The sequence below is a fragment of the Macaca nemestrina genome, chromosome 8 (assembly GCF_043159975.1).
Source record: "Macaca nemestrina isolate mMacNem1 chromosome 8, mMacNem.hap1, whole genome shotgun sequence".
Lineage (NCBI taxonomy): Eukaryota > Metazoa > Chordata > Mammalia > Primates > Cercopithecidae > Macaca > Macaca nemestrina.
The window spans coordinates 86,184,479-86,207,941 of NC_092132.1; the positions used below are offsets into that span (position 1 = coordinate 86,184,479).

The 23,463-nt window shown below is 40.2% G+C and overlaps 1 protein-coding gene across 1 annotated transcript in view; it reads left to right on the forward strand.

Moving 5' to 3' along the window:
* Positions 1-2,237: 2,237 nt before the first annotated feature.
* Positions 2,238-23,463, forward strand: part of LOC105482241 (thymocyte selection associated high mobility group box) — a 312,721-nt gene continuing 291,495 nt past the window's right edge. Inside the window, exon 1 of the mRNA XM_011742265.3 lies at positions 2,238-2,556. Coding sequence (XP_011740567.1) covers positions 2,455-2,556 — 102 coding nt within the window. The 5' untranslated portion in view covers positions 2,238-2,454. The remainder of the gene's footprint in view (positions 2,557-23,463) is intronic.

Here is a 23,463-nt window from a genome sequence, read left to right on the forward strand (position 1 = left end):
CTCCCAGGTGTCAAGATGCAGATAATGGCATTCCAGTCTTGAACCATTTCATTTCATCTTCCTGATGTTCACAAGGCCATGAAACAGACATAAATGATGAATTCCAAGAAACTTTTATTTTTAAAAATCAAGTTTTGATATAATAAATGTTGGATTGAGGATAGAAATTTAAGCTGAGAAATGTTTAATTTGAATCTAAAAAGTTTATTATTACTATTATTATTGTGGAAGGAAATACATATAGGCACATTTTAGTATCTACAATAGTATTCGGAAAGCTGATGTTATGAAACACAAAACTTCATTTAAATTTCATTATAAAGACCTTTATCAGGAGAAAGGACACATTTTCTATTTCTTACTTTTATTTTGTGCCTTGAAAGACTTGTGAATGTATAGAAGAATTATTTTTTCTTACTGTTTTCTCTTTGCAACCCAACCTCCACCATGTCAATCGTGAAGGTAGGAAGAAAGCTGTATTTGCTACTTTTAAAAATGATAACGAGAAGAAATTAAAACAATGGCTTAAGAGAAAGAGGATGTAAGGAGTACAAAGCAAAACTTAACAAAGAGTTAGTAAAGGCACTTGCATTGACAATCCACTCAGCCACGTTAATTTTATCATTAATGCTGTCTTCATAATTTTTTTTTCCGGGTCTCTCTGCTTGTATTTGCCTAGTGCTCTGAAATACACGGGAAGAGACACTTACGGAAAAGTTACGAAGAGCAGTTGGCAATCGACATGTTCTAGAAGGGTGTGTGGAGTAGCAAAACAAGTGGAACGGATGAAGAACTTCCAAGCTCTCTTGCAGAATTTTGGGCCCTAGTGTGCAGGGCTGCTCCCGGAGAGGGAGGTAAATGTCGCCCATTCCTACTTGGACCTCCCATCCAGGACACTGCCCTTAGAGATAAATCTGTTGGACAGCAGCCAAGAGACCCCAAACTGCCCCAACCTCCAGGACACTGCAAGTTGCAAGTTTCCGAGTTGGGGAGGCAAAGCAGGAAAACATGATTGGCGATTTCCTCCTGCCACTCACCGACCGGAGAAATGGGGAGGCGGACTCCAACTTTTTCGTGGACCGCCAAGAGCACTAAAGGGCGTCCTTCTATAAAAAGAGAAGAATCCCATGAGGGGCAACAAGCAAACTCATATGTTATCCCTTTAGCCGGATTGTGTGCTGATGATTGTTTCCCTATTTACACATCGAATCACCCCTGTGGCCTTTTGTGAGTCCCCAAGGCAGCCTCAGCCTTCGCAAACCGTCCAGTGGGGCACGAATCTCGGAGGGGTGCGGACTGCAGGCGGGAGAGAGAAACCAAAGAGGGGCGGCTCTTCCAGGCCGTCCACTCCCAGGCGAGCGGCTCCTCAACCTTCGATCGGCTCGAGTCCCTCGGACATTGCTCACTCACAGCGTGCAGAGGGGTCGCACTCCCTGTGGGTTCTCGGCCCTCAGAAGCGGCGCTGCGCAGGAAAGTCACCTCCACTACGGGCCAAGCACAGTGATAGGGGTGGGGAATACCGAGGGACAGTGTGGGGGTCGCGGAGATTGGGGTGGGGACGGCCGCGGAGGGGGCGGTGGGAGTGGGGTGGGGCCGGGGCGGGCCGGGGGCGGGGCTCCGGGGCTGCGGGGCGGGGTGCGCCACAGCGCCCCCTCGCTGCGCGCTCCCCACGGTACCCCGAGGCCGCCGGTAGCTCTGGCTTGCCAGCCCCTTTGTGTGCGACGCGCTGGCCCCGAGGAGCGCGGCACGGGCACAGCGGAGGCCTCTCAGGGTCCCACCGCTTCTGTCCCAGCCGGGCCGTGCTCTCCTCCTTCTCCTTCTCCGCTCCTCCTTTCTCCAGTCCCCGGCCTTCGGCTCCGAAAAGCAGCCATTGGGCCGTGAGCAGCCAGCGTCCGGCAGCGCTCCCTACCCCGCCCGGCCCGGGACGCTCGTCCCCCTCCCGCCCTGTCCCCTCTGAATTTCCCCCAACCCCCACATCCCGGGCCTCCAAGGTGGAGAAAATAAACTACACGCAGAGCAACTCAGTCTCCAATAAAACGCCCAGTACCTACAGCCCGAGCGCGTGTGCCGGGCTGCGAGGGGCGCGGGAGGCGGAGATGGGGGGGCGGGCGGGGGGGACAATGAGCGCATGAAGTTACCTGCCCGGCGGCGGCGGCTGCAGCGGCGGCGGCGGCGGCGGGACCGAGAGGCGGCGGTGGAGCAGGCTGCGCGCTCGGCGCCGACGGGTGCGCGCCGCGGCTTGGGGGAGAGTTGAGCGCTTTTCCCCCCTCTTTTTTTTTTTTTTTTTTTTCTCCTCTTCTTCTTAAACAAACCACAAACGGATGTGAGGGAAGGAAGGTGTTTCTTTTACTCCTGAGCCCAGACACCTCACTCTGTTCCGTCTAAGCTTGTTTTGCTGAACACTTTTTTAAAAAAAAAGGAAAAAGAAAAGGAGTTGCTTGATGTGAGAGTGAAATGGACGTAAGATTTTATCCACCTCCAGCCCAGCCCGCCGCTGCGCCCGACGCTCCCTGTCTGGGACCTTCTCCCTGCCTGGACCCCTACTATTGCAACAAGGTGAACGCTCTGCTTTTGTTTCCACCGTGTTCTTGCTGCTTGATCCCGGGAGGGGGGCGGCGGTGGCCGGGCCGCGGCGGGGCCGGCTTGGCGGAGGCCGGTCCCGGGCGCGCTCGGCTCGCAGCCCGCTGCAGCCTGCGTGCGCTTGGGTAGTAAATATTGTGGAGTAGCTCCGGGGGCTTGCCAAACACCGCGATTGTGCGGAAAGTGACACGATTTGCTCGGATTCTTTTCTTCCTGCTGTTCGCGACTAAGGATCCCTGCCTAGGTTTGCCGGGGGGCGTTTAAAAAAATAATAAGAGAAAACCGTGGAATACTTTGGGGGTGTGTCTGGGGTCCAGGAACGGAGGCAGAGTAAGAGAATTCAGTTTATTTCCCAGTTGCCCCTTCTCTCTCCCTCCCTCTCCCGGGCAGTGGGAGCTCGTGGCACCACTTCCCTTCTCCGGAGTAGTTGCCAGGGATCAACCGGGAGTCGGGGTGCAGGGACCCGGGAGGCGCCCCTGCCCCCCATAGGGAAAACTGCCCCACGACTCTTTTGTTTTCCCAAACCGGTTCCAGCAGCCGAGCCCGGGTTCGGACACAGGTCCGCGGGCCACAGCACAGCGGGGTAGCTGGGTCACGGTTTGGAGAACAGCTCCTGTTTTAGGGGTGCGCGCGGAAATTGCAAGTTTGTTTGGAGCCGAGCGAGCACGTCGCGTTCAAGTCCAAAGCTCCCGCACTCGGCATGGGGCTGGAGCAGGGTCCGCTGCTGAGTTGTACCCACGGCCCGCTGACCTCGGGTGCCAGGGCCGCGGGGGCCCGGGGAGAGGCGGATCCTGCCGGTGACCCGGAGGTGGGGCGCTGGCCCGGGCTGCTGCGGAGTTCGGCTGGGTCCACCTATAGGACAGTCAGGGGGTACGAGGGAGGGGGTTACTCTCCCGGCTTCTCGAACTCTCTCATCCCCGAGAGGGAGGACACTCAGGGACCGGTCCCCCAAAGTGGTCGCAGGGCACGACTGCCCCCGCCTAGGGCTAGCTGTTCGTGTCTAAGCAGTCCCGTTGGATGTACGTTGGCAGAGAGAATTGAGGTCTCTAAAACGCGGGGCGGGCCTTTTAGATGCCCAGCTCCCGCTTGGTGATAAATCCGCCTGATACTCACCGCCCCTGCAGGCACATCCATGGCGACCCTCGGTGTATTACACAGGAAAAATCGTTGGGACTGCCAACATTTGCCTGGTGGCGAGTCGTCACCAAACAGCTTTTTTACCTGATGCAGAGATACTTAGTGCTCTGCCTTCTCAGCCCCTGGACTCCCCACCACGCGACCGAGTCGCAGCTCCGAGTCGTGGACAGTGTTGACACACAGTCAGGCTCTCACACACACACTTCCCCGTGGAGAAGCTCCTCGGTGCTGTGTCCAGTGTGAGACCCACTCAAAGGACTGTGCTGTGTGCCGATGGTGTTTAGGCAAGTTAGAAAAGAGGGACATCCAGTCTTGAGCAAGGCAGAAGGGCTTCCATTGTACAGGGAGCCCTTCAGCTAGGGACAAGTTGAAAGGTACGGGGAACTTTGGCGAGCGCAGAGGAGTTTGTGTGATGAAGTTTCATTATTTGCTGGTGACATAGTTCTTTTAGTCTAAAATCTGTTTTGTCTGTACACTCAAGTATCGTGTTACGTTTTGTTTTGCTTATGACACCAACAGTATTGCTAATAAAAAATAATAAAGTTGCAGCCCTATCTTGGAGAGTAAAGATATATTCCACTGTAGTTACCGGAACCAAAAGCTCAGAACTATTTTGGCAATGAAACTGGACAAATCTTATTAAGTTTATCAGTGATTTTAGGCCCCCAAAAGAAGTTAATGACTTGGATACACATTTCACTCCTCGTTCTTGTGATAAGTAGGGTCAGATTTAATTTAAAAGTTAAATGCTTTGGAAAAATCAGGAATTACTTCAATATATTAAATCATTTTCCAATTAAGTGCTTTATATAATTTTAGTGAGTTGTGCTGTGAATTGAATAAATTAATTTAGAAAGTATTCAGAATTTCTTTACTAGCTCATTGAAGTTCCTTTTAAGTCACCCCGTGTATAAGAAGCAAACTGTTCTTTTTAAATGCAAATGAGGCACCCTTTCTATAGACTAGTTGCGGGTCTTCTATTTAACTTATCCAGAGAATAATAGATTTTTAAAATGCAAAGTCATAAGATATGTTTCTAATAGTAGAAGAAGACTTCATGGAAATGTTTCTCCAGGGACATCTCTGGCCCATCTCTATGTAGCAGTCCATCAGATATATTTGTCACTGGTCCCTGATTATATTAAATGTACTGGATAGTTTTCTAGGCCCCACAAAGCCCAGGCACTTGAGTTTTTTCACTCCACCGTGATTAGCATTGGTACAAAATTTCTGTCCAGCTCTACAATTGTAGTTGTGCATAATGCAGTCAACTAGCATTTGTTTTTGCAATGACATGAGTGGATTTGCAGGGAAATGGAAGAAGGACAGAAGTTTGGAAAAGGCGAAGTAAGAAATCTGTGCCTACATTTATTAAAACAAGTTGGATCAGACATCCCCAAAAGAACAATACTGCAAAGTAAATCTTGCTTCCTTCGGAGGCGTAATGAATATGTAGTTTATTACAAATAGCAGTCAGTTTGTCAGGTGATTTGTTTTTAATAGAGTGATAAGATCATAAATTACTTATTATCTTTATTTTAAACCTGTCAACACTTTGCTATTTAAAGTTGGTGTGCTAAATCCCAGCGGAACCAGTATCTATCTGTGCTTTAGAATCCTACAACTGTAGCTACAGTTTCCCAGTGACATTGTTTTCAGTGTCAGAAGAGACTCTAATGGAGAAAATGAATATTCTCTTCCTGAAGCTTTCTAAACTAAAATGTGATTGTTTTCCTCTGCTGACACTTTCCGGCACTGCTGCTCTATAGATTGCCAAAACACTACTTCCATTTTTCAGTTAATAAACTCTGGAGGAGGCATTTTTGGACACGGTTTAATCTAGTATTGCTCTATTGTAAGACTAATATGCGTTATGAACATATCACTATGCAAAGTGGCCTCCATTTTCACACAGCCCATTGTGGGAACAATGCGTATGATGTTGGTTCAGGCAAGTGTGTGAGGCATCTCTTATACAAACAGCCAGAATGGGTGGCATGTTGCTGTATGTAGGTCAGTATTGGAAATAGCAGTGTAGCTCATAGACTGGACAGACACATGGAGGCTGGAGTTAGCAGTATTCACCTCTTGCAACCTAAAGCATGGTTGTATTTCAGACATTGAAAGATGAGTACCATAGTGGAGTTTCATCTAATTAGACTATTTGAAGTAACATTGTATCCCTTAATTGAGCTGAATGCTACCAAAATAAATTGGATTAAATGAGCTTACAATTGGAGTTCTGTAGTGATATAGTCTTATTTTCTATTCTAGTTAAAGATGTCAGATCATCAGTTTAAATATATACCTACAGAGTAATAACAGTTCTTTTCAGTTTCTTAGTGCAGCGTCATTTCCAAAGATTGTTTTCACTGGTTTTATGCTAAGATAGGACAAAGAAGTGGTACTTTTTCATTTTTACAACGATGTGATGTGTTCAGTTATTGCTCAGTATCTGCCCACATAAGGAGTAGTAATACAATTATGTTATGACATGGCTAATGACAGGGATGGTGACCTCAGCCTGCAGTGGGAGGAGAAATAATGGGCTTCACTGTTCTCAGTGGTTGCCTTTATGGAATCATGTCCTGAATCTTTCTTTGGTTGATTTAGAAACAGGGAAGTCCAAAACACAAACCCATGCTTCATGCTGGTGATATACAGAGTGAAGAATAATGGGCATTTGGAATATTCAGCTTTTATCATTGAAATGAGGAAGGACAGTGCATATGTTCTTTTTCGTGAAAACGCACAAGGAAGGACCCATTTGTGATGAACTCTGCTTGAAAATGTCAGGGCAAACATTAGACATTTGATAACTTTTAAGAATAACAAGATTCATTACAGTCTCTGCAAAATCTCCTTTGAGCTTATTTTCCTATTTAGAATGTATTATGTGTTATACTTTAATGTGGCAATACTCATCACATCAAAAATACAAGATTTGCAAGCACATTAAGAAGGAGTCATTATTCCTATTTTGAACAGTAAATGTAAGAAAAAGGAAGAGGATGGGAGGAGGAGTAGATGAAGAGGAGTATGGGGAGAAAGAGTGAAAAGAAGGGAGGGTTATAAGTTTAGAGCATTATGCTTGATTAGTTCTCCATCCACCTCCATAACTTCTAGGACTTTGGGAAATTCATAGTTGATACTTCATACATCATATATATAATTAAAATTCCCCTGGGAGTTTTATCAGCTGGCACTTTTCAGAAGTTTTGAGGTTGTTAAATATGTTTTAAATAAATACCTATGTAAGAAAGAGCATAAACCAAGCAATCATGGTTTTTGGCCACTAAATCAGATATTATACAAAAGCTTCAAATGTAGCTATGTTGACTGTGTGGGTTATTTCAATATTGCAAATTCAATTTTAAATGTCTGTGCAAACAAAGTTATAGTTATGAGCTTTAGAGGGATCTGATGTTATTTTTAACATTGCATAGGTAGTTTAGTATTCTCACAGTTTATCGTGTATTTTAAAAGTTAGTAAGTGATATTAAGGAGAATTTTGATATTTTGCCTAGTTATGAAAACTAAACTAATATGTAAATATCTAATTGAATGATCATTGTGGATATTGTTTAAATGATGTGATTGCAAGGGAATTAAGAACAGTGGAACAGGAAGAAGTAGGGAAATTTCCAATTTTCGGGGTGGTTTCCTAGGTACCAATCTGGTTCTCAAATGTTGGTTTTGGTGTGTGAGAGACTGTTTCTAGTGGTGATATGTTTTTTGTGATGGGCTCCATTCAAGAGTGTTAGCCTAGAAAATGACGAAGGTAGTGGGGAGCACAGTGATTTTATTTAGCTGTGAAGGGTGATTTATTATAGTGCTTTCTAAACTTTTGTTAGGACTTTAGAAACTTGAAAAGACCCTAGGGGTGTTTCTCAAATGCTGATGATTCTTCCTTTTCTGTTTTAAAGTCAGCCTTCAGTCGCAAGTCTACCAGTGTGCCCAGCACCTCTTATCTCCTACCTCTCTATCTCCTTCCCAGTTACCCATTTCCCGGCCACTCCAACTCCTGGGACCACCTTTGCTTTTGCTACTCTCCTCCCCAATCTTAATTTTAACCTAGGAGGTCTGTACTTCTAATCTGAACTCTCTTCTCCACTGGACACTAATCACCATTGTGGTTGCCTAGGCTGCCTGGCTCCCTCTTCAGCTCACCTTCCTTCATCACCATCATAATCATGTGAACATATCCATTCTTGCAGTAACCTGATTCTGTTTTCTATTTGGAATCTACCAGCTCTCAGGCCCATATCTGCTTTTTGAAATCCCAAATTATGCTGTTTTCCTTTCCCCATCCCCCCGACCTGAATGGATGATGTGGAGTTACACAATATTCTACTAGAGTAAGACAACCCCCATATGATGCTGAGAGGAAAAATAACCATGACTGGTATTTCTAAGCTATTATAGTCTCCCTTCCACGTCCCCTCCCATTTTGTGCAGTGTATTTAGAGCTCAGAGATAAACCCCTTAAACATCCTTCCTCAGTGAGAAGGCTATGTTTAGATTCGAAAATAGTATGAAGATGGGGCTGTGATCTTCAGTTGGAATACAGTAAATTAGGTTGGGTTACACTTGAGGTAAGTAACAGGGGTTAGCATGTGGATGTATTCTCATCAGAATATACATAGATAACTAGAACGGGAATGGTTGGCCATGTAGAACTGAATCAATTAATCAAATTTAGATCACTTACCACCCTACATTTTAGCTATCTGAGTGTGAATCTCAAGATTTCTGAGAAGTCACAGGTAGGATAATTATCTTACATGTCAATAAAAATGAAATGTAATTATCATGAGTTGATTGTATGCTATTAACAATTACATTTTAAAAATAAGATCAGTTGTTGTCTAGAATAAAACTTATATTGTATGCATCCAAATACAAGAATATAAAATTCATACTTTTATCAGAAAACAAGATTGTAGCACATCATAGTTATTAGACACCGTGGCTCTCATGATCCTAACTGTAGTTCTTGCCTGCAAGAAGCTTCTGTTTGAGGCATCTTAGAAGCTGGAATGCTCCCTTATTTGTTTAAATTGCATGTTCACCCAAGTTATTAATTTTACCAAATTTTGACATGCTTTTTTCCCTTTTCATTTACTTCTACCTCGGAGTTATTGATGTATTTTCAATTGATCTTTTTCTTTGAACATGCACTTTTCAGAACTAGATAGGCTGGTCTCCCCTGATTGATAACGAATTGTGTTAAACGGGCTGTCCACTAGGAAACCACAATGCCAAGATGATACCGCTTACATCTGGCCTAATGAATTTGAGAATTTTTTGTTTTAAACCTTGCATGCCAAGTTTCATCCCAAAGAGCAATTTCTCATTACAAACAGTTGAGTTATAAACTGCTTAGAAATGTGGTTTATAATGGAAGTGCCAACAGACTGTTAATTATAGCAGTCCTTCCATAATACTTTGAGACATGGAATTCACATTAACCTGAATGAGCTTTTCCTGGTTATAACATGTTGCTCCCTACAGCATTCATTTTGAAAATGGGAACATTATATTGCTCTGTGCTTGGATGTTGATGGTGCAGCAGAAAAGACGAGAAGGGAGGGTAATTCCAGAAACTCCTTGCTCTTTCCTGATGGGAGGTATTACTATTTCCCACACTTCTTTAGTTTGATCTATGGCAAGTTTGCCTTACTTGATAAAAATTGTAAAGTTACATTTTAAAAGCTATTTTCAGATTTCCAAGTTACTCATGAAAAAATCATCACTGATACGTATTTATAGTATCAAAGGTCATGAAACCAGGGTCACTATTAATGCTTTTTATCTGTTTGTTTTTCACTTGGGAGATTTAAATGGTTCTGCTTTAGCCAAGTATCTATCGTTTTTCATTCCTGAATTATGTGCTTTTATGAAACTGTCTGGAAAGGACTCCTAATTAAAGGAGGCCATGGTTGGTTGATAAAAAGCTTTGCCAGTGGCCAAGAAAATAGAACGTATTTTGGGTGCCATGTGGTCTTACAGGTCATTTGTCTGATCCACAGTAGTGATGATACCAGCTTTTGGCTAAAATGCCTTTTGACTGAAGTCTTTGATGCCACTTTGGGGGTGGGGTTACTGAGCTAGAAACATTGGTGTGTGTATGGGTATGTGCATGTGTATGGGTGTGTGGGGGTGGATTTGTGTGTGCATGTGTATTTGCGTGTGTGTGTGTGTGTTTGTGCTTCTCATGGTTCTGGAATATTTCTGGCCATAAATACATGAAAATTTATTCTAAATGGCAGACCCCCTCATGTGTATAACAGCAGCAACAAAGGAAAAACATCATGACTACTAGGAATACCTGGTTACCACTCCCTTTTAAGATACTCAGCAGTATTTCACAGGAGAAGATGCTGTTCAGAATCTTAGGGCTTTAAACAGACATGTTATATCCTAATACGACTAAAGAACCAGGTCTTTTTGAGGAAAACCATAGGCCCTTCTCAGGGAAAGACTCCATTATGTTGAATATTTGAGAGAAAAACCAAGTGCCGTTAAGTCTATGTTGACTTACTCCCTAGGCAAAATAAACGTAACCATAAGAGGATGTGATTCCCCTCCCACTCTGTTTCCCATTCTCTTGAGAAGCCTGACTTTGTTCTGTGCCTGGTAAAAGTTCTGACACCAAAACCTTTAATCCATCTGTGTTCCAGTCTTCCATATATCCAGTAGAGAAAATAATTTATATTTGTATCAAAGAAAACTTATGAGAATTAAGGAGGTAGATTATTTGAAATCTTGTGGTGAAAGATGTTAAAAAAAATTCAAAGAATTTAGCAAAATACTGCATTCTCAGCCCATTTCTTCTATTTCTGCTGCCCTAGTGGAATAAAAGTGTTTTGAAAAGTTGTAGACTAGGGGTTCTTTCAGGAAGACAGTCAAAGAGATAACCTTTCTGGAGAGTCAAAGGTGAATTAGGAAAGTGGAGTCTCTGTAGGTACAGTGTGTAATCTCCCTCCCTCAGATATTGATAGGCCCCCCGGGGGGCCTCTTTTTCCCTCTCTGCATTAAGAGCCAGTGCACCTAAGGAGAGATGCTATTGATGAGGGCTGTTGCCTGTTTTGCAGTGTAGGAAGATAAGATAAAAGTGGAGAATAACTGCGAAAGAGGGAAATGCCCTCTTGTTCCTGACTTCAGGGAAGCAAGTTTACCTCTCTATGCCTTCCTCTGATATATGGGTCAGAGATGCGAAATATAATGTGCAAGGTTAATTAAAGAATGGGTCAACTGGGCCTAAAGACAGTGCAATTACACTGGAAGAGTATCTGAGCGCTGCCTGATTTCCTTAAGTCTGTTAACTCAATCAAATGGTTAATTTAAAAAATGATGGGTAAAGTGTTATAGGCGTTAGTATTTTCATACCAGTGAAAAAAAACCGGTGCTTCCTTTCTATACCAATATGGCTCAGCCTAAAATGCCAGTAACAATTGTATCAAGAGAAATGTTAATAATAAAGAGGCAGGATAACCTTCCAACAAAAAGTATATTTTATCATTTGGCAGATGCAGTCATGAACATTAATCATAGAAACCTGCAGATAGTAGAAGCTTAATATCAAAGCTAATGATTTATTTTATGTTAATGACTTCCTGCCAGGGCATAAAAGACTGTTCATAATGGACTCTCAGAGCTATGTTCAGTTACTAAGGCTAATGGGATAATCTTTCCTCTCCCAAAATTAAGCTTTTTGAAATAAATTATGCTGTTATTTTTCAAGGTAACTCTCAAAAATTTACTGCAAAACTAATCTTTTAAGAACTACTTAAAGAAATGAAAAGGAAGAAAAATCCCAAAGCAGCTTTTCTAGTTCATGAACACTTTTACTTAATTAGGGAGAGAAAGTTTGCATGTATGCTAATATCCCTGAACTTGTAATGCTAAATAATTTTAAAGGCAGCCTTCTGTGACACAATCTGCCTTTTGAGATTCAGCTCCTGTAAGTACCTCCCACAAAATAGACCATGTTTTCGTCGGCGATTACCAGCCAATAATGAGCTGAATGGTAGTAAAACATTTGAATTTTTCACTGCGAAGTTTTAAAAATCATGTTTACAATTAGTTATAGCCAACATTATATTTCAATAAGAGATAATTTGCCTAGTAAAGTTCACATAATGTGCTAATCATGTCTAGTGGTTAATAAAGGCCTCCTACCTCACTCCCCTGATGGCTATAAAAGGCTATTATATTCATGGCAGCAGTTCAGGTACAGCTGCTGTGTGTTAATAATGCATCATTGTCCCACTAATCAACATAGCAAAGGTCAGCACCCCTAAGCACCTAAACCACCTATTCTCTTTCCAAAATATTTATTAACACCTTAAAAACATATCTGTTCATTTTCCTTAGCCTCGAGTCAGTTAATTCCACTCCAAGCTACTTGTGTGATAAAGGTTTTGTAACCTAAGCTAGGTCGTAGAAGAGATTAATATATATTCATAGTAATCTTCTCCCATAAACATGTTTCCATTTCCACAGTCATTGACTGAATTAGTGTCGGGTTGTTATAGCCGTGAGCTCCTTTATAATTAAGTAGGTGTGTACCAAAATGAGAATATTTTCAGATTTTACATGTTATTTAAAGAGATGTTTAGAAGAAAAACAACTTTTCAATAACCAGAGACTCATTTAAAGCAAACAGAGAGAATCAGGAAATGGGAAGGGATATTTAAAATCTAAGAAATTAATCAGCGTTAGTTTGTAGACCTGATAGGGTAGTGAGATATTATTTTCTTAATTGTTCTTTTGGCATAGGAAAGCAATAATAGTAAAAGCTTCTTAAGCCATATTTTCTGCACACAAAGAACATATTCACGTGGGATTTCCATTTTGCTGGAAAATCGTGCAAATCAATAAGCCAGCACTTATCTGCATTAAAATTAGGTAGACAACAATTTATAGGCATAGTGATAGCGTAGTTCTCTTCATACCCTCAGTTCGTGTTGAAGATAATCCTTGCTTTTGTGTCCTCAGAGAGAACCCAAAATGTTAAGTGAACAAGATCTCATTTTCTCATCTTGTATTATTGCCTTCTGTTTTCTGTTACTCTTTTGATAACCTTGTGTGTGTGTGTGTGTGTGTGTGTGTGTGTGTGTGTGTGTTTCCTTTATGATTTAGGAATCTTCAGTGTTTTAAGAGAAGAGAAAAAAATGAAACTCAACTATGTTTCCATCATCAAGAGAAATGCAAAAGGCGAATGAGTGGGAGGAGCTTCTATTTGTGCAGCACATAATGTACAATGGTACATTTGTCATGCTTTAAATATATAATGCCTACAATAAAATATGTACAGGCGCAGTTGTGATCTATGAAGTCCCTGGCTCCAGTGCCATTGTTTGTAGTCTCTACGGTTGTCATACATTGTTCTTTGCACATCATACCCTTACAGCAGAATTTGACACAATTTCTAGCTTTCAGCCCTGCACCATTTTCATTGCACAATATACATGAATTTGACAGGGTGTGTTGAGGACAACTCTGGCAAGCAATTGATATTTTGAAGTGGCAAGCGTTTCAGCAGCTGCCTGCTTGTGAAAAAGGAATGATAAGATATACTGTATTGTTAGTTTCAGGGAAAGCATTAAGGTTTAGGCTCTGTAAAAGTGTACACATTATTCGTCAGTGGTGAAGCAAGTCTTTTATGTTTTTTAGAGCTTAGCTCTCTGGCTGATGTGAACTAGAATGACATTGGTCAGTAAATGAATAGGAGTACTTTGAATTTGAACTGCTGCCAATTTTGCACCAACAAAAGAACTGACAAAAGATTAGTGAGATGCAAAGCACACGCAATGTTTTGGGGGCGGGGAAAGAGAAGGAGAGAGCGAGAGAAACCCACATCAGAGAATATTCTTTAACACATACTTGCAAGGATACCAAATAGTTAAACACATCTATTTTTCACGGCTCATCAGCTACAACCTAAGCTGTTTTATCTAATATGCTTTTAAAACCTGTTGTATACACATAGGCTTTCAGAATATGTTCATATGGAATTTAGAGTGTTTTTCTGAATATCGCACTGTGCCCTAAAGGCCTGTTGGCAGAATATCAGAGTCACCCACTGCTGGAGTCCCCAACTCTTTCTCTTATCTGGTAGTGGGAAATTGTAGTTTAATCAGTTATGGCACTTTCAGTGTGTAACGTTCATTAGCAAGGCAATTTGTCATGACTGTTAATGGTCAGGATGCATCTGCTCTCTCAGTTACAGAGCATGATAAGTAAGAAGACAAATATTTCAATATCTGATAGTATTAACTTGTTTCAAATTTGTAATCCAAGGTTAGTTGCTTAAAACAGACACAGCAGCAGATTAACAAGCATCCTGTATTCAATTTTACTGGGTCCTGTTTTTATGGATTTATGACTTTAAAGCATACTAATATGCTATTATGAAGGGCACAGTCTTTGATTAGATGTTCAACAGAAACTAAGTTATGAACCTTCTGGGTTCATCTGGAGAGAATTTATGTGCCTAATATTTTCTACAGAGCTTCATAAATTGAAAGGTTTGATACATGCAATATTTCCAACATGCTACATATTCTTTTCATGATTAAAAAAGTCACTTACCCACTGGTTTATAGATTGGTCGGTCACTTTTCAAGTGAGTTTAGAGCCTCGATCTATTTTAAAAGTTTAAAAATTCTAGTGAAAAACTTCAGAATGAATTAGAAATGTCACATTCCCCCCCCCACCCCCCAGCAAACTGCTTTATAAGATCATTGTTCATTGTTCTAAATGGGGAAAAAAAGTTTAAAAGATTCCCCCAGTTGAAAAGGTTAGGATTTTTTACATATCTCATATTTTCTAGTTATGACATCACATAGCTTGCCATACAAAATCTTTTTGACACATTTTCATTTTTAATGAAAGGCCCTAAAATTCAGGGCATAATGATTTCTTAGAAACTGAACCCAATCTTGGTGAAAAATTCGTTCTTGCTAGTAACAAAAGCTGTTACTGTTTAAGTTCCTGTTGAGCGGTTAGTTGGTACGCTTCGCTGAATGTTGTCAAAAAGGCTTTCCTCATGATTGACAACCCGGCAGGAATGTGAATGGAGATTTTAATTGCGTATCATGTGTGCATATCAGAGTGAGTGAATTCATGACTCTGCTTAGCTCCATATCTCTGCAGGTCAGCCGTGCCAAAAAATGCTCTTTTATGTGCAATTTTTCCAAAAAGAGAAAGGTGTATGTGTACTGAAGTCATTTGTTATTCATTTCTTAAGTGAAACACTTGTGTTCCCTGAGCCTTGGAGTTTGAAAGTAGAACAAAAATCTATTTTGAGATTTCTTTCTTTTACTCTCTGTACTTATAATATACTTGGATGATGTAAATTCTTTTCAGTTACAAGTTGGGAAAAGTCTGCCAGAACATATTTTTCTTATGGCACTTGCTATACGAAGTGTGTTTATCTTTCTTTTCTTTTTTTTTTTTTTTTCCCTAAAGAGTACTTAGAAAAGAAAGAAAAAATGTAAGCCAGTGGAAAAATTTACTGAGGTCAATTGCCTTTCTGTAACTTGCAATCTTGAGAAAAGATCTGGCCTGGGGTGGGGGAGGGAAGGAAGGATATATTTCTGAGAGGTGGAAGGTTCATACAGCTGTTTCTGAATTTTGGAGAAAATAGCAAGAATATAATGCTTATTGTAAAATGACATTATTAGACATATGACTTTTCATTTCTTAGAAAATGGCTCTTTGGTTGAAGATTCATTTCTGCTATCCCCGCTTGGTCAAGATACAGTGGTGGTGATATGCCATTTATCTTATTGAAATGCCTAAAACCCAATACAGTACATGTGAGATTTTAAAGTGGAGTGAAACTTTCTTTGTAAGGTAACTTTGGCTACAATACCCTAGACTAATCAAGAATTTAATAATGTAAAAAGAGGAAAAAACTAAAAACAATTATGCCATACATAAGTTTTCATTTTATATAACATGAAACTTTGGGACTTGGGCTGTAAATTTAGTACCTAATTACTTTTTAATGTCATTTTGAATAGGTGAGAAAAAGATTAGCACCAGGGTCATTTTAAATATAACTAGAGTAATAAGTAGGGTAATGTTGAAAGGATGGTGACTTTATGGCCTTAGGGTATCCCATAGGGACTTAACTTTGTTCTAGGCTCTAATATATTATCTCAACTCATTTTAGAACATAAAAAATTGCAGGCTGACGATCCAGCCTTCATAGGATATGCAGTACCGATAATCACTATGTGAAAGGCACTGCTGTACCTTTAAAATGCTGAAGAAGAAAAATCTATTTTATTTTAAAAATTCAGCTCTATGTACGGGGTGACATTTTTCTAATGTTATGGAAGACTATTTTGTACTTTATACTGAGAGCTCAGGCAAGGAAAAAATCTATTTACAAAATGAAAAAAAAGTACTCAGCTGAATGCATTTCACTTTTAAAGATGATATTCTGGTAATGAACTTTATCAAGCAGAGAACATTTCAGTAAAAGTATTAAAGTAGTTCCTATTTCTGTTGCCTCACTTAAGGCTGTGTCACTGTTTCCATTATAACTTCTTATTTTCAGATAGCTCTAATGCGGTCCCCATACAAATATTTGCATAGGGATGAAATAAGAATATTTGCGCCTAAGAAGTCAACTTAAAAAAAAAAAATTTGGAATGCGCTTGTTAAAAAGCTTTGGGGTTGTTATTAAGGGACAGTTAATTCATTTTCAGAAATCAAAAAGCATTTTTTGAACACCAGCTGAATGCAGAACTTTACTCTGAGTGTTAAGGGGGTCAGAGAGTGACACAGAGATGAGTAAGTTATGAACCCTGCCTCCATGTGGCTAATAAGAGAGGAATACAGATAACTATCATGGAACCACAGTATGATTGATGTGATATGAAGTCTGTGGTCAAAGTGCTGGTGGTATAAAAGGAAAAGTTGAAGTTGGAGGAATCCCTGTTGCTTCCTGGAGGAGATGGCATTTCAGTTGGCCTTAAAAATCCAGCGGTGAAGAAGGGGAAGGTTACTCCTAATTTTTTGAATTATTTTTTAGACTTCCCACCTTTTATAAAATGACCTATGACAACTCAGAGTAAAAGCCACATATGCAATAGGGCTATTTGAATTAACATAGAACATTATCCCCCGGAAGTGGAGATGCAAGCATACTCCTTGACCTACATATTAAGCTATAATTCAACGTTTAAATTGGGCTCTTGCTCCCTCGAGCTGAGCAAAAATGGAAATACGTGAATGACAGAGTTCTGATTATCAGAGAGTATCAACACTAATTAGTCACGTGTAATAAGTTTTCCTCTAGTGAAAAGTTGCAAAAACTCGAGTGAAAGGCTGCAAAAGAGAGAAAACGAGACAACGCGTGGAGGCGCAACATCCTCAGCTCAACGAGGGGGAGTCTGCTGGGAGATGCCTGGGGTTTCTGTAGGAGGGGCCTGCAGGAATAAGCAATACAGAGAGCCAGGGACAGTTTAGGATTAAGGGACGTGAAAAGATTAGAACTGTGTTTGAGGAAGATACTGCTGCCAATGTAGAGATAATGTGCTGGGGGAAGTTGAGGTGGATTTCAAATTGCTGTTGTCAGTGGGCTAATGTCCATTTCTAGTTAAGAATGTGCTAGAGAAGACTTCCCTGGGGGAACTCACATGTTGAAATGAATGACCAGGTACTGATCTATCTTTTGATGCCTTTTCAATAAAAGATAACCTTTTAGAGGTTTTGTACTTTAGTCAAAAGTTTGAGTTATGTTAAAATCTAACTTCTTAAAGCACATATGAGGTTGTAGTCTACATGCAGATCAAGTTTTTAATTGATAAGCCCAGACGTTAGCATGAATATTAATGCTTTATGTATAGTCTTAGAAGCACACCTGCTGAGTTAACTTCCAATCTGTTCTAATTGTGGAGTAATATTTACTGAAGTTATTAGTAATTGCTTTCCTGAAATAGCTTGCTTAGTGGTAAATATATTCCCCAAATGTATTAGTAAATTTGGGGAATATATTAAAGTGTCCAAACATATTCAGAAATCTGTATCGGCATTTTTGAAGGTATCTCATAATCTTCCAGTATCCACATAGCAAAGCTCTCCAACTTTTCCACTGGAGTGCCCTAATGAATGGGAGGGAATTTATATTTCAGGGGGCTAGAGGAAGATCCTTTGGAAGTGCCTCTGCAATGTACATAGGTCTTAGAAGGCTAAGGTTTCATCTTGAAGCAATATGTGGATCTTATATTCTACAACACACCCATGTCTATTTTAATGTGAATATGATATTTTGAAGCACTTACAGTTGAATCAACTCTATTCTAGGAAGATAGTCTTTGCTATTCTGTAATTCTACTGCCTTGGGATATAGTTCTTTGCTCCTAGGGGACGCATGACACAACATAATACTCTTTTGTCCTTATTATTAAAAAATAGAGTTGAGGCCTTGAAAAACTTCCTTTCATTAGGTCATCTTTACCACAGAGAATGGAATGATTTGTTTCCCCTGATTTTTTCCCTGACTTTCACTAATTCTCTACTTTTGATAAGACAGTTTGACAAAGTATTTTATCTTAGTCTAAACTGGAAGTCTTCAGTTAGGGCTCAATTGTTGCTGGTGCCCCAGGCTGACCAACGTTATGCTTTGTAGAGAGACAATGGAAAGGAGGGAGGAAGTCAAATATCCTATGTGTAGGTGGAAAAGAAAAATCCCTTCGTTACTTGCAAAAACTGATGATGTTTAGTGATGGCAGGAGATAGTCAAGTGTATCATTACGTTGTTAGGCATTAGTAGAAAACCTAACGTGAAGCGAATTTGGAAAATTCAGGAAAAGGATCAGCAAGAAATTGAACAGTTATGGTGATAGTTTGGGGGTGAAGTGGGGGCAGGTATAGGACTGAGAGAGGCCTGTAACATAATAAATGGCCTGAGGCATGGATTCCTTTCTCCCATACTTCCTTCTTTCCTCCCTTCTTCTCTTCCTTCCATCACAGGCAGACATAATTTGTAGGATGAGTGATATTATTTTCAAGATTCTTCTGAATTACTTTCTTAGATGCTGATATGGTTTGGCTCTGTGTTCCCACCGAAATCTCATCTTGTAGGTCCCGTAATTCCCACGTCTTGTGGGAGGGACCTGGTGGGAGATGATTGAATCATGTGGGTGGGTCTTTCCTGTGCTGTTCTCGTGATAATGAACGAGTCTCACGAGATCTGATGGTTTTTGAAAACAGGAGTTTCGACTGGGCAGAGTGGCTCACACCTGTAACTTTGGGAGGCCGAGGCAGGCGGATCACTTGAGGTCAGGAGTTTGAGACCAGCCTGGCCAACATGGTGAAACTTCGTCTCTACTAAAAACACAAAAATCAGCCAGCTGTGGTGGCATGTGCCTGTAATCACAACTACTCAGGTGGCTGATGTGTGAGAATTGCTTGAACCCAGGAGGTAGAGGTTGCAGTGAGTGGAGACAGCCCATTGTATTCTAGGCTGGGGGACAGAGCTAGACTCCATCTCAAAACAGACAAACAAACACAAAACAGGAGTTTCTCTGCACAAGCTCTCTTTCACTGCCTGCCGCCATCCACATAAGATGTGACTTGCTCCTCCTTGCCTTCTGCCATGATTGTGAGGCCTCCCCAGCCATGTGGAACTGTAAGTCCAATAAACCTCTTTCTTTTGCAAATTTGCCCAGTCTTGGATGTGTCTTTATCAGTAGCATGAAAACAAACTGACATGGATGCCCTTTCACTGGCACTCTCCCACCTGCATCCTCATCTGCCCAAAGTGGGGTTCTGTTTCTGGGCAGCCAGTCTCTCCTATCTTCTCCATTATTGTTAGGGGACCCGCAGGGGACCCAGTAGCTTTGGTTAGGCCGGGTGGCATGCATAGATTTTAGGTGTGTGCATAGAAGACTTCTCAACAAATGTCAAACTACACGTTGTCCATAGAACACCATAAAAATCAATTTGTTTGATTGTTTTTTGGATTTTTCCCCCTTTTCCTCATTTTAACCTTAATCTGGTTTTGAAAGTTTTTGTTAAACGGGCATGTGTAAATAATGGATATTTGCTCTTATTGACAAGAATATGTTTTACCTTCTAAAAACTCAGTTTAGGCATATAAAAATAAGCATTTTAGATTTTGCCTTTATCCAAATCATGGTAATTTCCTCATATTTAACACATTTTGAAGTTTCATCTGCAACAGCAGTCCAGGAGAATGAATGCTATGTGTCTGCAGTTTAGGTACATTTATTCTCAAGGTCCCATTAAAATAAAATGAAAAATTAATGACAAAGAGACGTAGATTCCTAATACCTGATCCCATATCCTAATTTTCTAGGGGTTTTAGAACATTTGCCATAGGGTTGGTACAGAGAAGTCTTCCAGGGGCATGACATTTGTAATATTGGTTAATTTATTCATTAAATATTTTCCAAATGGTTATTTTGTGCCAGGAACTGTGCTAAAATGGTGAGGATAGAAAAAGAAAACAAAATCTGCGTACTTACAGAGGTAATAATCTTAGATGTGATACACATAACCCTATTAACAGAAGATGAGTCAACTGAGAATTAAATGAACAACTTTAATATTTGACCTAAATGCTATTACTATTGAGCTCTGAATACCCCTGCGTTCACTTGTGCATTTATCTTCTCTGCGCTTTTCCTTTCCTTTAGTCTAGGTGATATGACTGAGAGTAGAACCAGCATTCCTTGCCCTGTCTCAAGTCCTGCTGTGGCAGCAGCTGATAGCGTGTGTGATACAGTAACTTGGTAACTTAAGCCAATAGTGATTGTTTATGAAGTAGCTAAAGGAATGAATTTTTAAAAATTGAAATTTTAATCATGCAAATATTTAAATCTTTGGAAATTTGAACTAGGTATCATTCAAAAATAAAAAATGGGAGTTCATGCTCAACTCTTTTTTTTAATGCCTTAACGGGCTGAAATCACTTGTTTAACATTACTCAATACTATTTTTATGTATGAAGTGTTCATAAGCTCGGGATATTTTTAGAATAGTCAAATAATCAGTGTTCATTTTGTTCATGTTCATCATAATGGGTTTCAAAAGGTAAACATCGTTGTGCATTTTAAAATTGTTTTTCTGACAAATTCTACTTATTCTGCGAGACAGTCATTGCAGAAATTGCTTACAAAATAATTCTGTGAATCTCATATTTTCTTACCATCTCATTTCTTCCCCTAATATGGTATGGAACCAGGCTGCAATTATACTTTCACAATTACTTTATTATATGGGCTGAAATATACTCCTGAAGCTCTTATTACCTTTTCCATACACCATTTACACAGACCTGCTGATGGCTGTCAGCGGTGCTTCCTTGGGACAATCAGCCATTCTTAGCAGGTTGTGTTTAAATTCAGAACACCACAAATAGAAAGCACCTCTCTCCCCTTGCTGATGAATTTTTAATGTTCAGGCATTTATAATAATTCAAAGGACTTCATTATAACAGCTTGCAGAATTAGGCCATGTGTTTTAGAATGTTGGATATTTATTTGTGATCTTTGTCAAAGAGAAAAAAATGAAAACAACACAATATTAATAGTGTGTTTGTGTCTGTAGCAACCCGAGAATTATGATGTTACCCAGTGTAGAGCTCCTTTTCCCTGAAAGAGGTTGATTAAGATTTTCTACTTCAAATAATTCACTCAGAAGCTCTTCTTTTCTCTATAATTGCATTTTATGGGGAAAAAAAGATGCAACTCTACTCCCTGTCTTTAAATGGAAACTGGAGTGCCTTATATTCAAATATGGAGTACATTTACATTTAATGACAAAATCAAGAACCTTTCTTTTACATGACAAAGAGAAATATTCTTTTAAAATAGCCAATTCTTAGGGTCTTTGAGAGTCTTCCAAAAAGAGATGTGGTTGACTTTGAGAGCCGTATGGTACAGTCCAGTCAGTCTCTTTAATGTGTCTTTTCTTTATCATTTTATTTTACTCCCAAACCGTAATTAAATTACAACAACTTACATATTTGGCCATCTCTTATAAAGTAATGACATTTGAAGTATAAATAATAGGACATAGTTAAAATATAATCACCTTATATGTTTCCTGCTGTCAAATGCCAACATAGAGTGATTGCTTCTCCTTTGAAATATTAGAGAGATTTGAGCCAAGTGCTAATACCCTACGGGTACAGTACTCCTACAAGTCTATAATGTCAAATGTTCAGAAATTTTCAGATAATTGATTGCATACCTCAGGTTTTTTTCACAGTACTTAAATGTATCAGTATACTTTTTTAAACACCATAATTATTCATTTATTTGGTATTAAGCCGTTTAGTGTCTGTCTTTCAGGTAATTCCTTTTATATTGCTGATGATTAGTGATAGCAATGAAATCAATTCATGAAATGGTCCTGTTTGTAGCTTGGTATGGTAGAAAGAAGATGGAGATGGAATATCAGGCCCTGGATGTTAATTACAGAACTAACTAAATGATGTGGAGCAAGTTACTTACTTCTCATCTTTCTTTTCTCTAAAAAGAGGGGCTTGATCACCTCTAAGATTTTTTCCAGCCCAAGATGTCAGAGAAATCCATTGGCTTGTCAAATAGCAAACTTCACAATATCAAGAGGTTCTGAGGCTAAAAGCAAGCAGAGTGTCATCTCTATTACAGACACCAAGTTTAAAAATCTAATGCTGTTGTCTTTTATTACATATCAAGAGGAAAGGCACCATGGCATTCGTCATAACGACTAAAAAGTACAGCAAGGTAGGTTTCCAAAGAGTGAAATTTAATCGAGAGTAGACATTGAACATGATTGTAGCTAGTTCCGTCATAACATGTTGGCAGAAAACTTCACTCTTTTTAATTCACGTCGGAATCATTTTTGGCTAAAGGGCAACTGGAGCATATTAAAGTAGCAAAGGATAAAGCATTTCCCCAGTGTTTCCTTGTACTCATAGAGCAAGTCATGGATCATAAGTTAGGAAAAGAATGTGGGAATCAGAAGTCAAGGAGGATGCTATGGGAGGACAGGTCTCAGAGAGCTGGGAAGAATCCAGGGATTTAGCAAGGCCTGAAGGAGCAAGCCAAACAGCTGTATCCAGGCATCTTGATTAAAACAGTTTCCTGCCCCGTTCACAGATTTATCATCATTATTAGGATTCTTTCACAGCTGTAACAAATCCTAGCCTTTCTGATTCAGGCAACTTGAAAGGCCCTATTTTAAGTGGAGAGTGTGCAGGCTTTCAAAAATGGACCTGCATTCTGTCAACTGGCTCCATCTTTCACACATATAATGCCAGCAGGATTCAAGGAGGCAGAATTCCTGACTTCCAGAAGTTTTTGGTTTGGGGGAAAAAAAAAGTTTATGCTTGAAAAATAAAAAATGCAGAGAGAATAGCATGAAAGACAAAATATATTCTTAGTGCTAGATTGTCAGTTGTTCTTAACCTTTTTGGTTCACACATAGAAGTGAATATTCTAGAATTTCTGACACTGTACTTAAAAGGAATTAATAGGTCAATGCTTTAAAAATAAAGTTTCGGAAAACTGAAAAAGGAATCCTCCACAGCTCTGTTACTGTTCTGGCATCCACTCTCTGTGCTGTTGAACCTGGCTGCTGGCGGAGCGCTCCGGCAGGTACCTGTGAGACCACCTTTTTGGATGTTCCTGTAGCTGCCCTTTTTCTTTGACTTTAGCTCATCGTCACACTTGGATTTTTTTTTTTTTTTTAACCTGAGTTGTAGTAAGA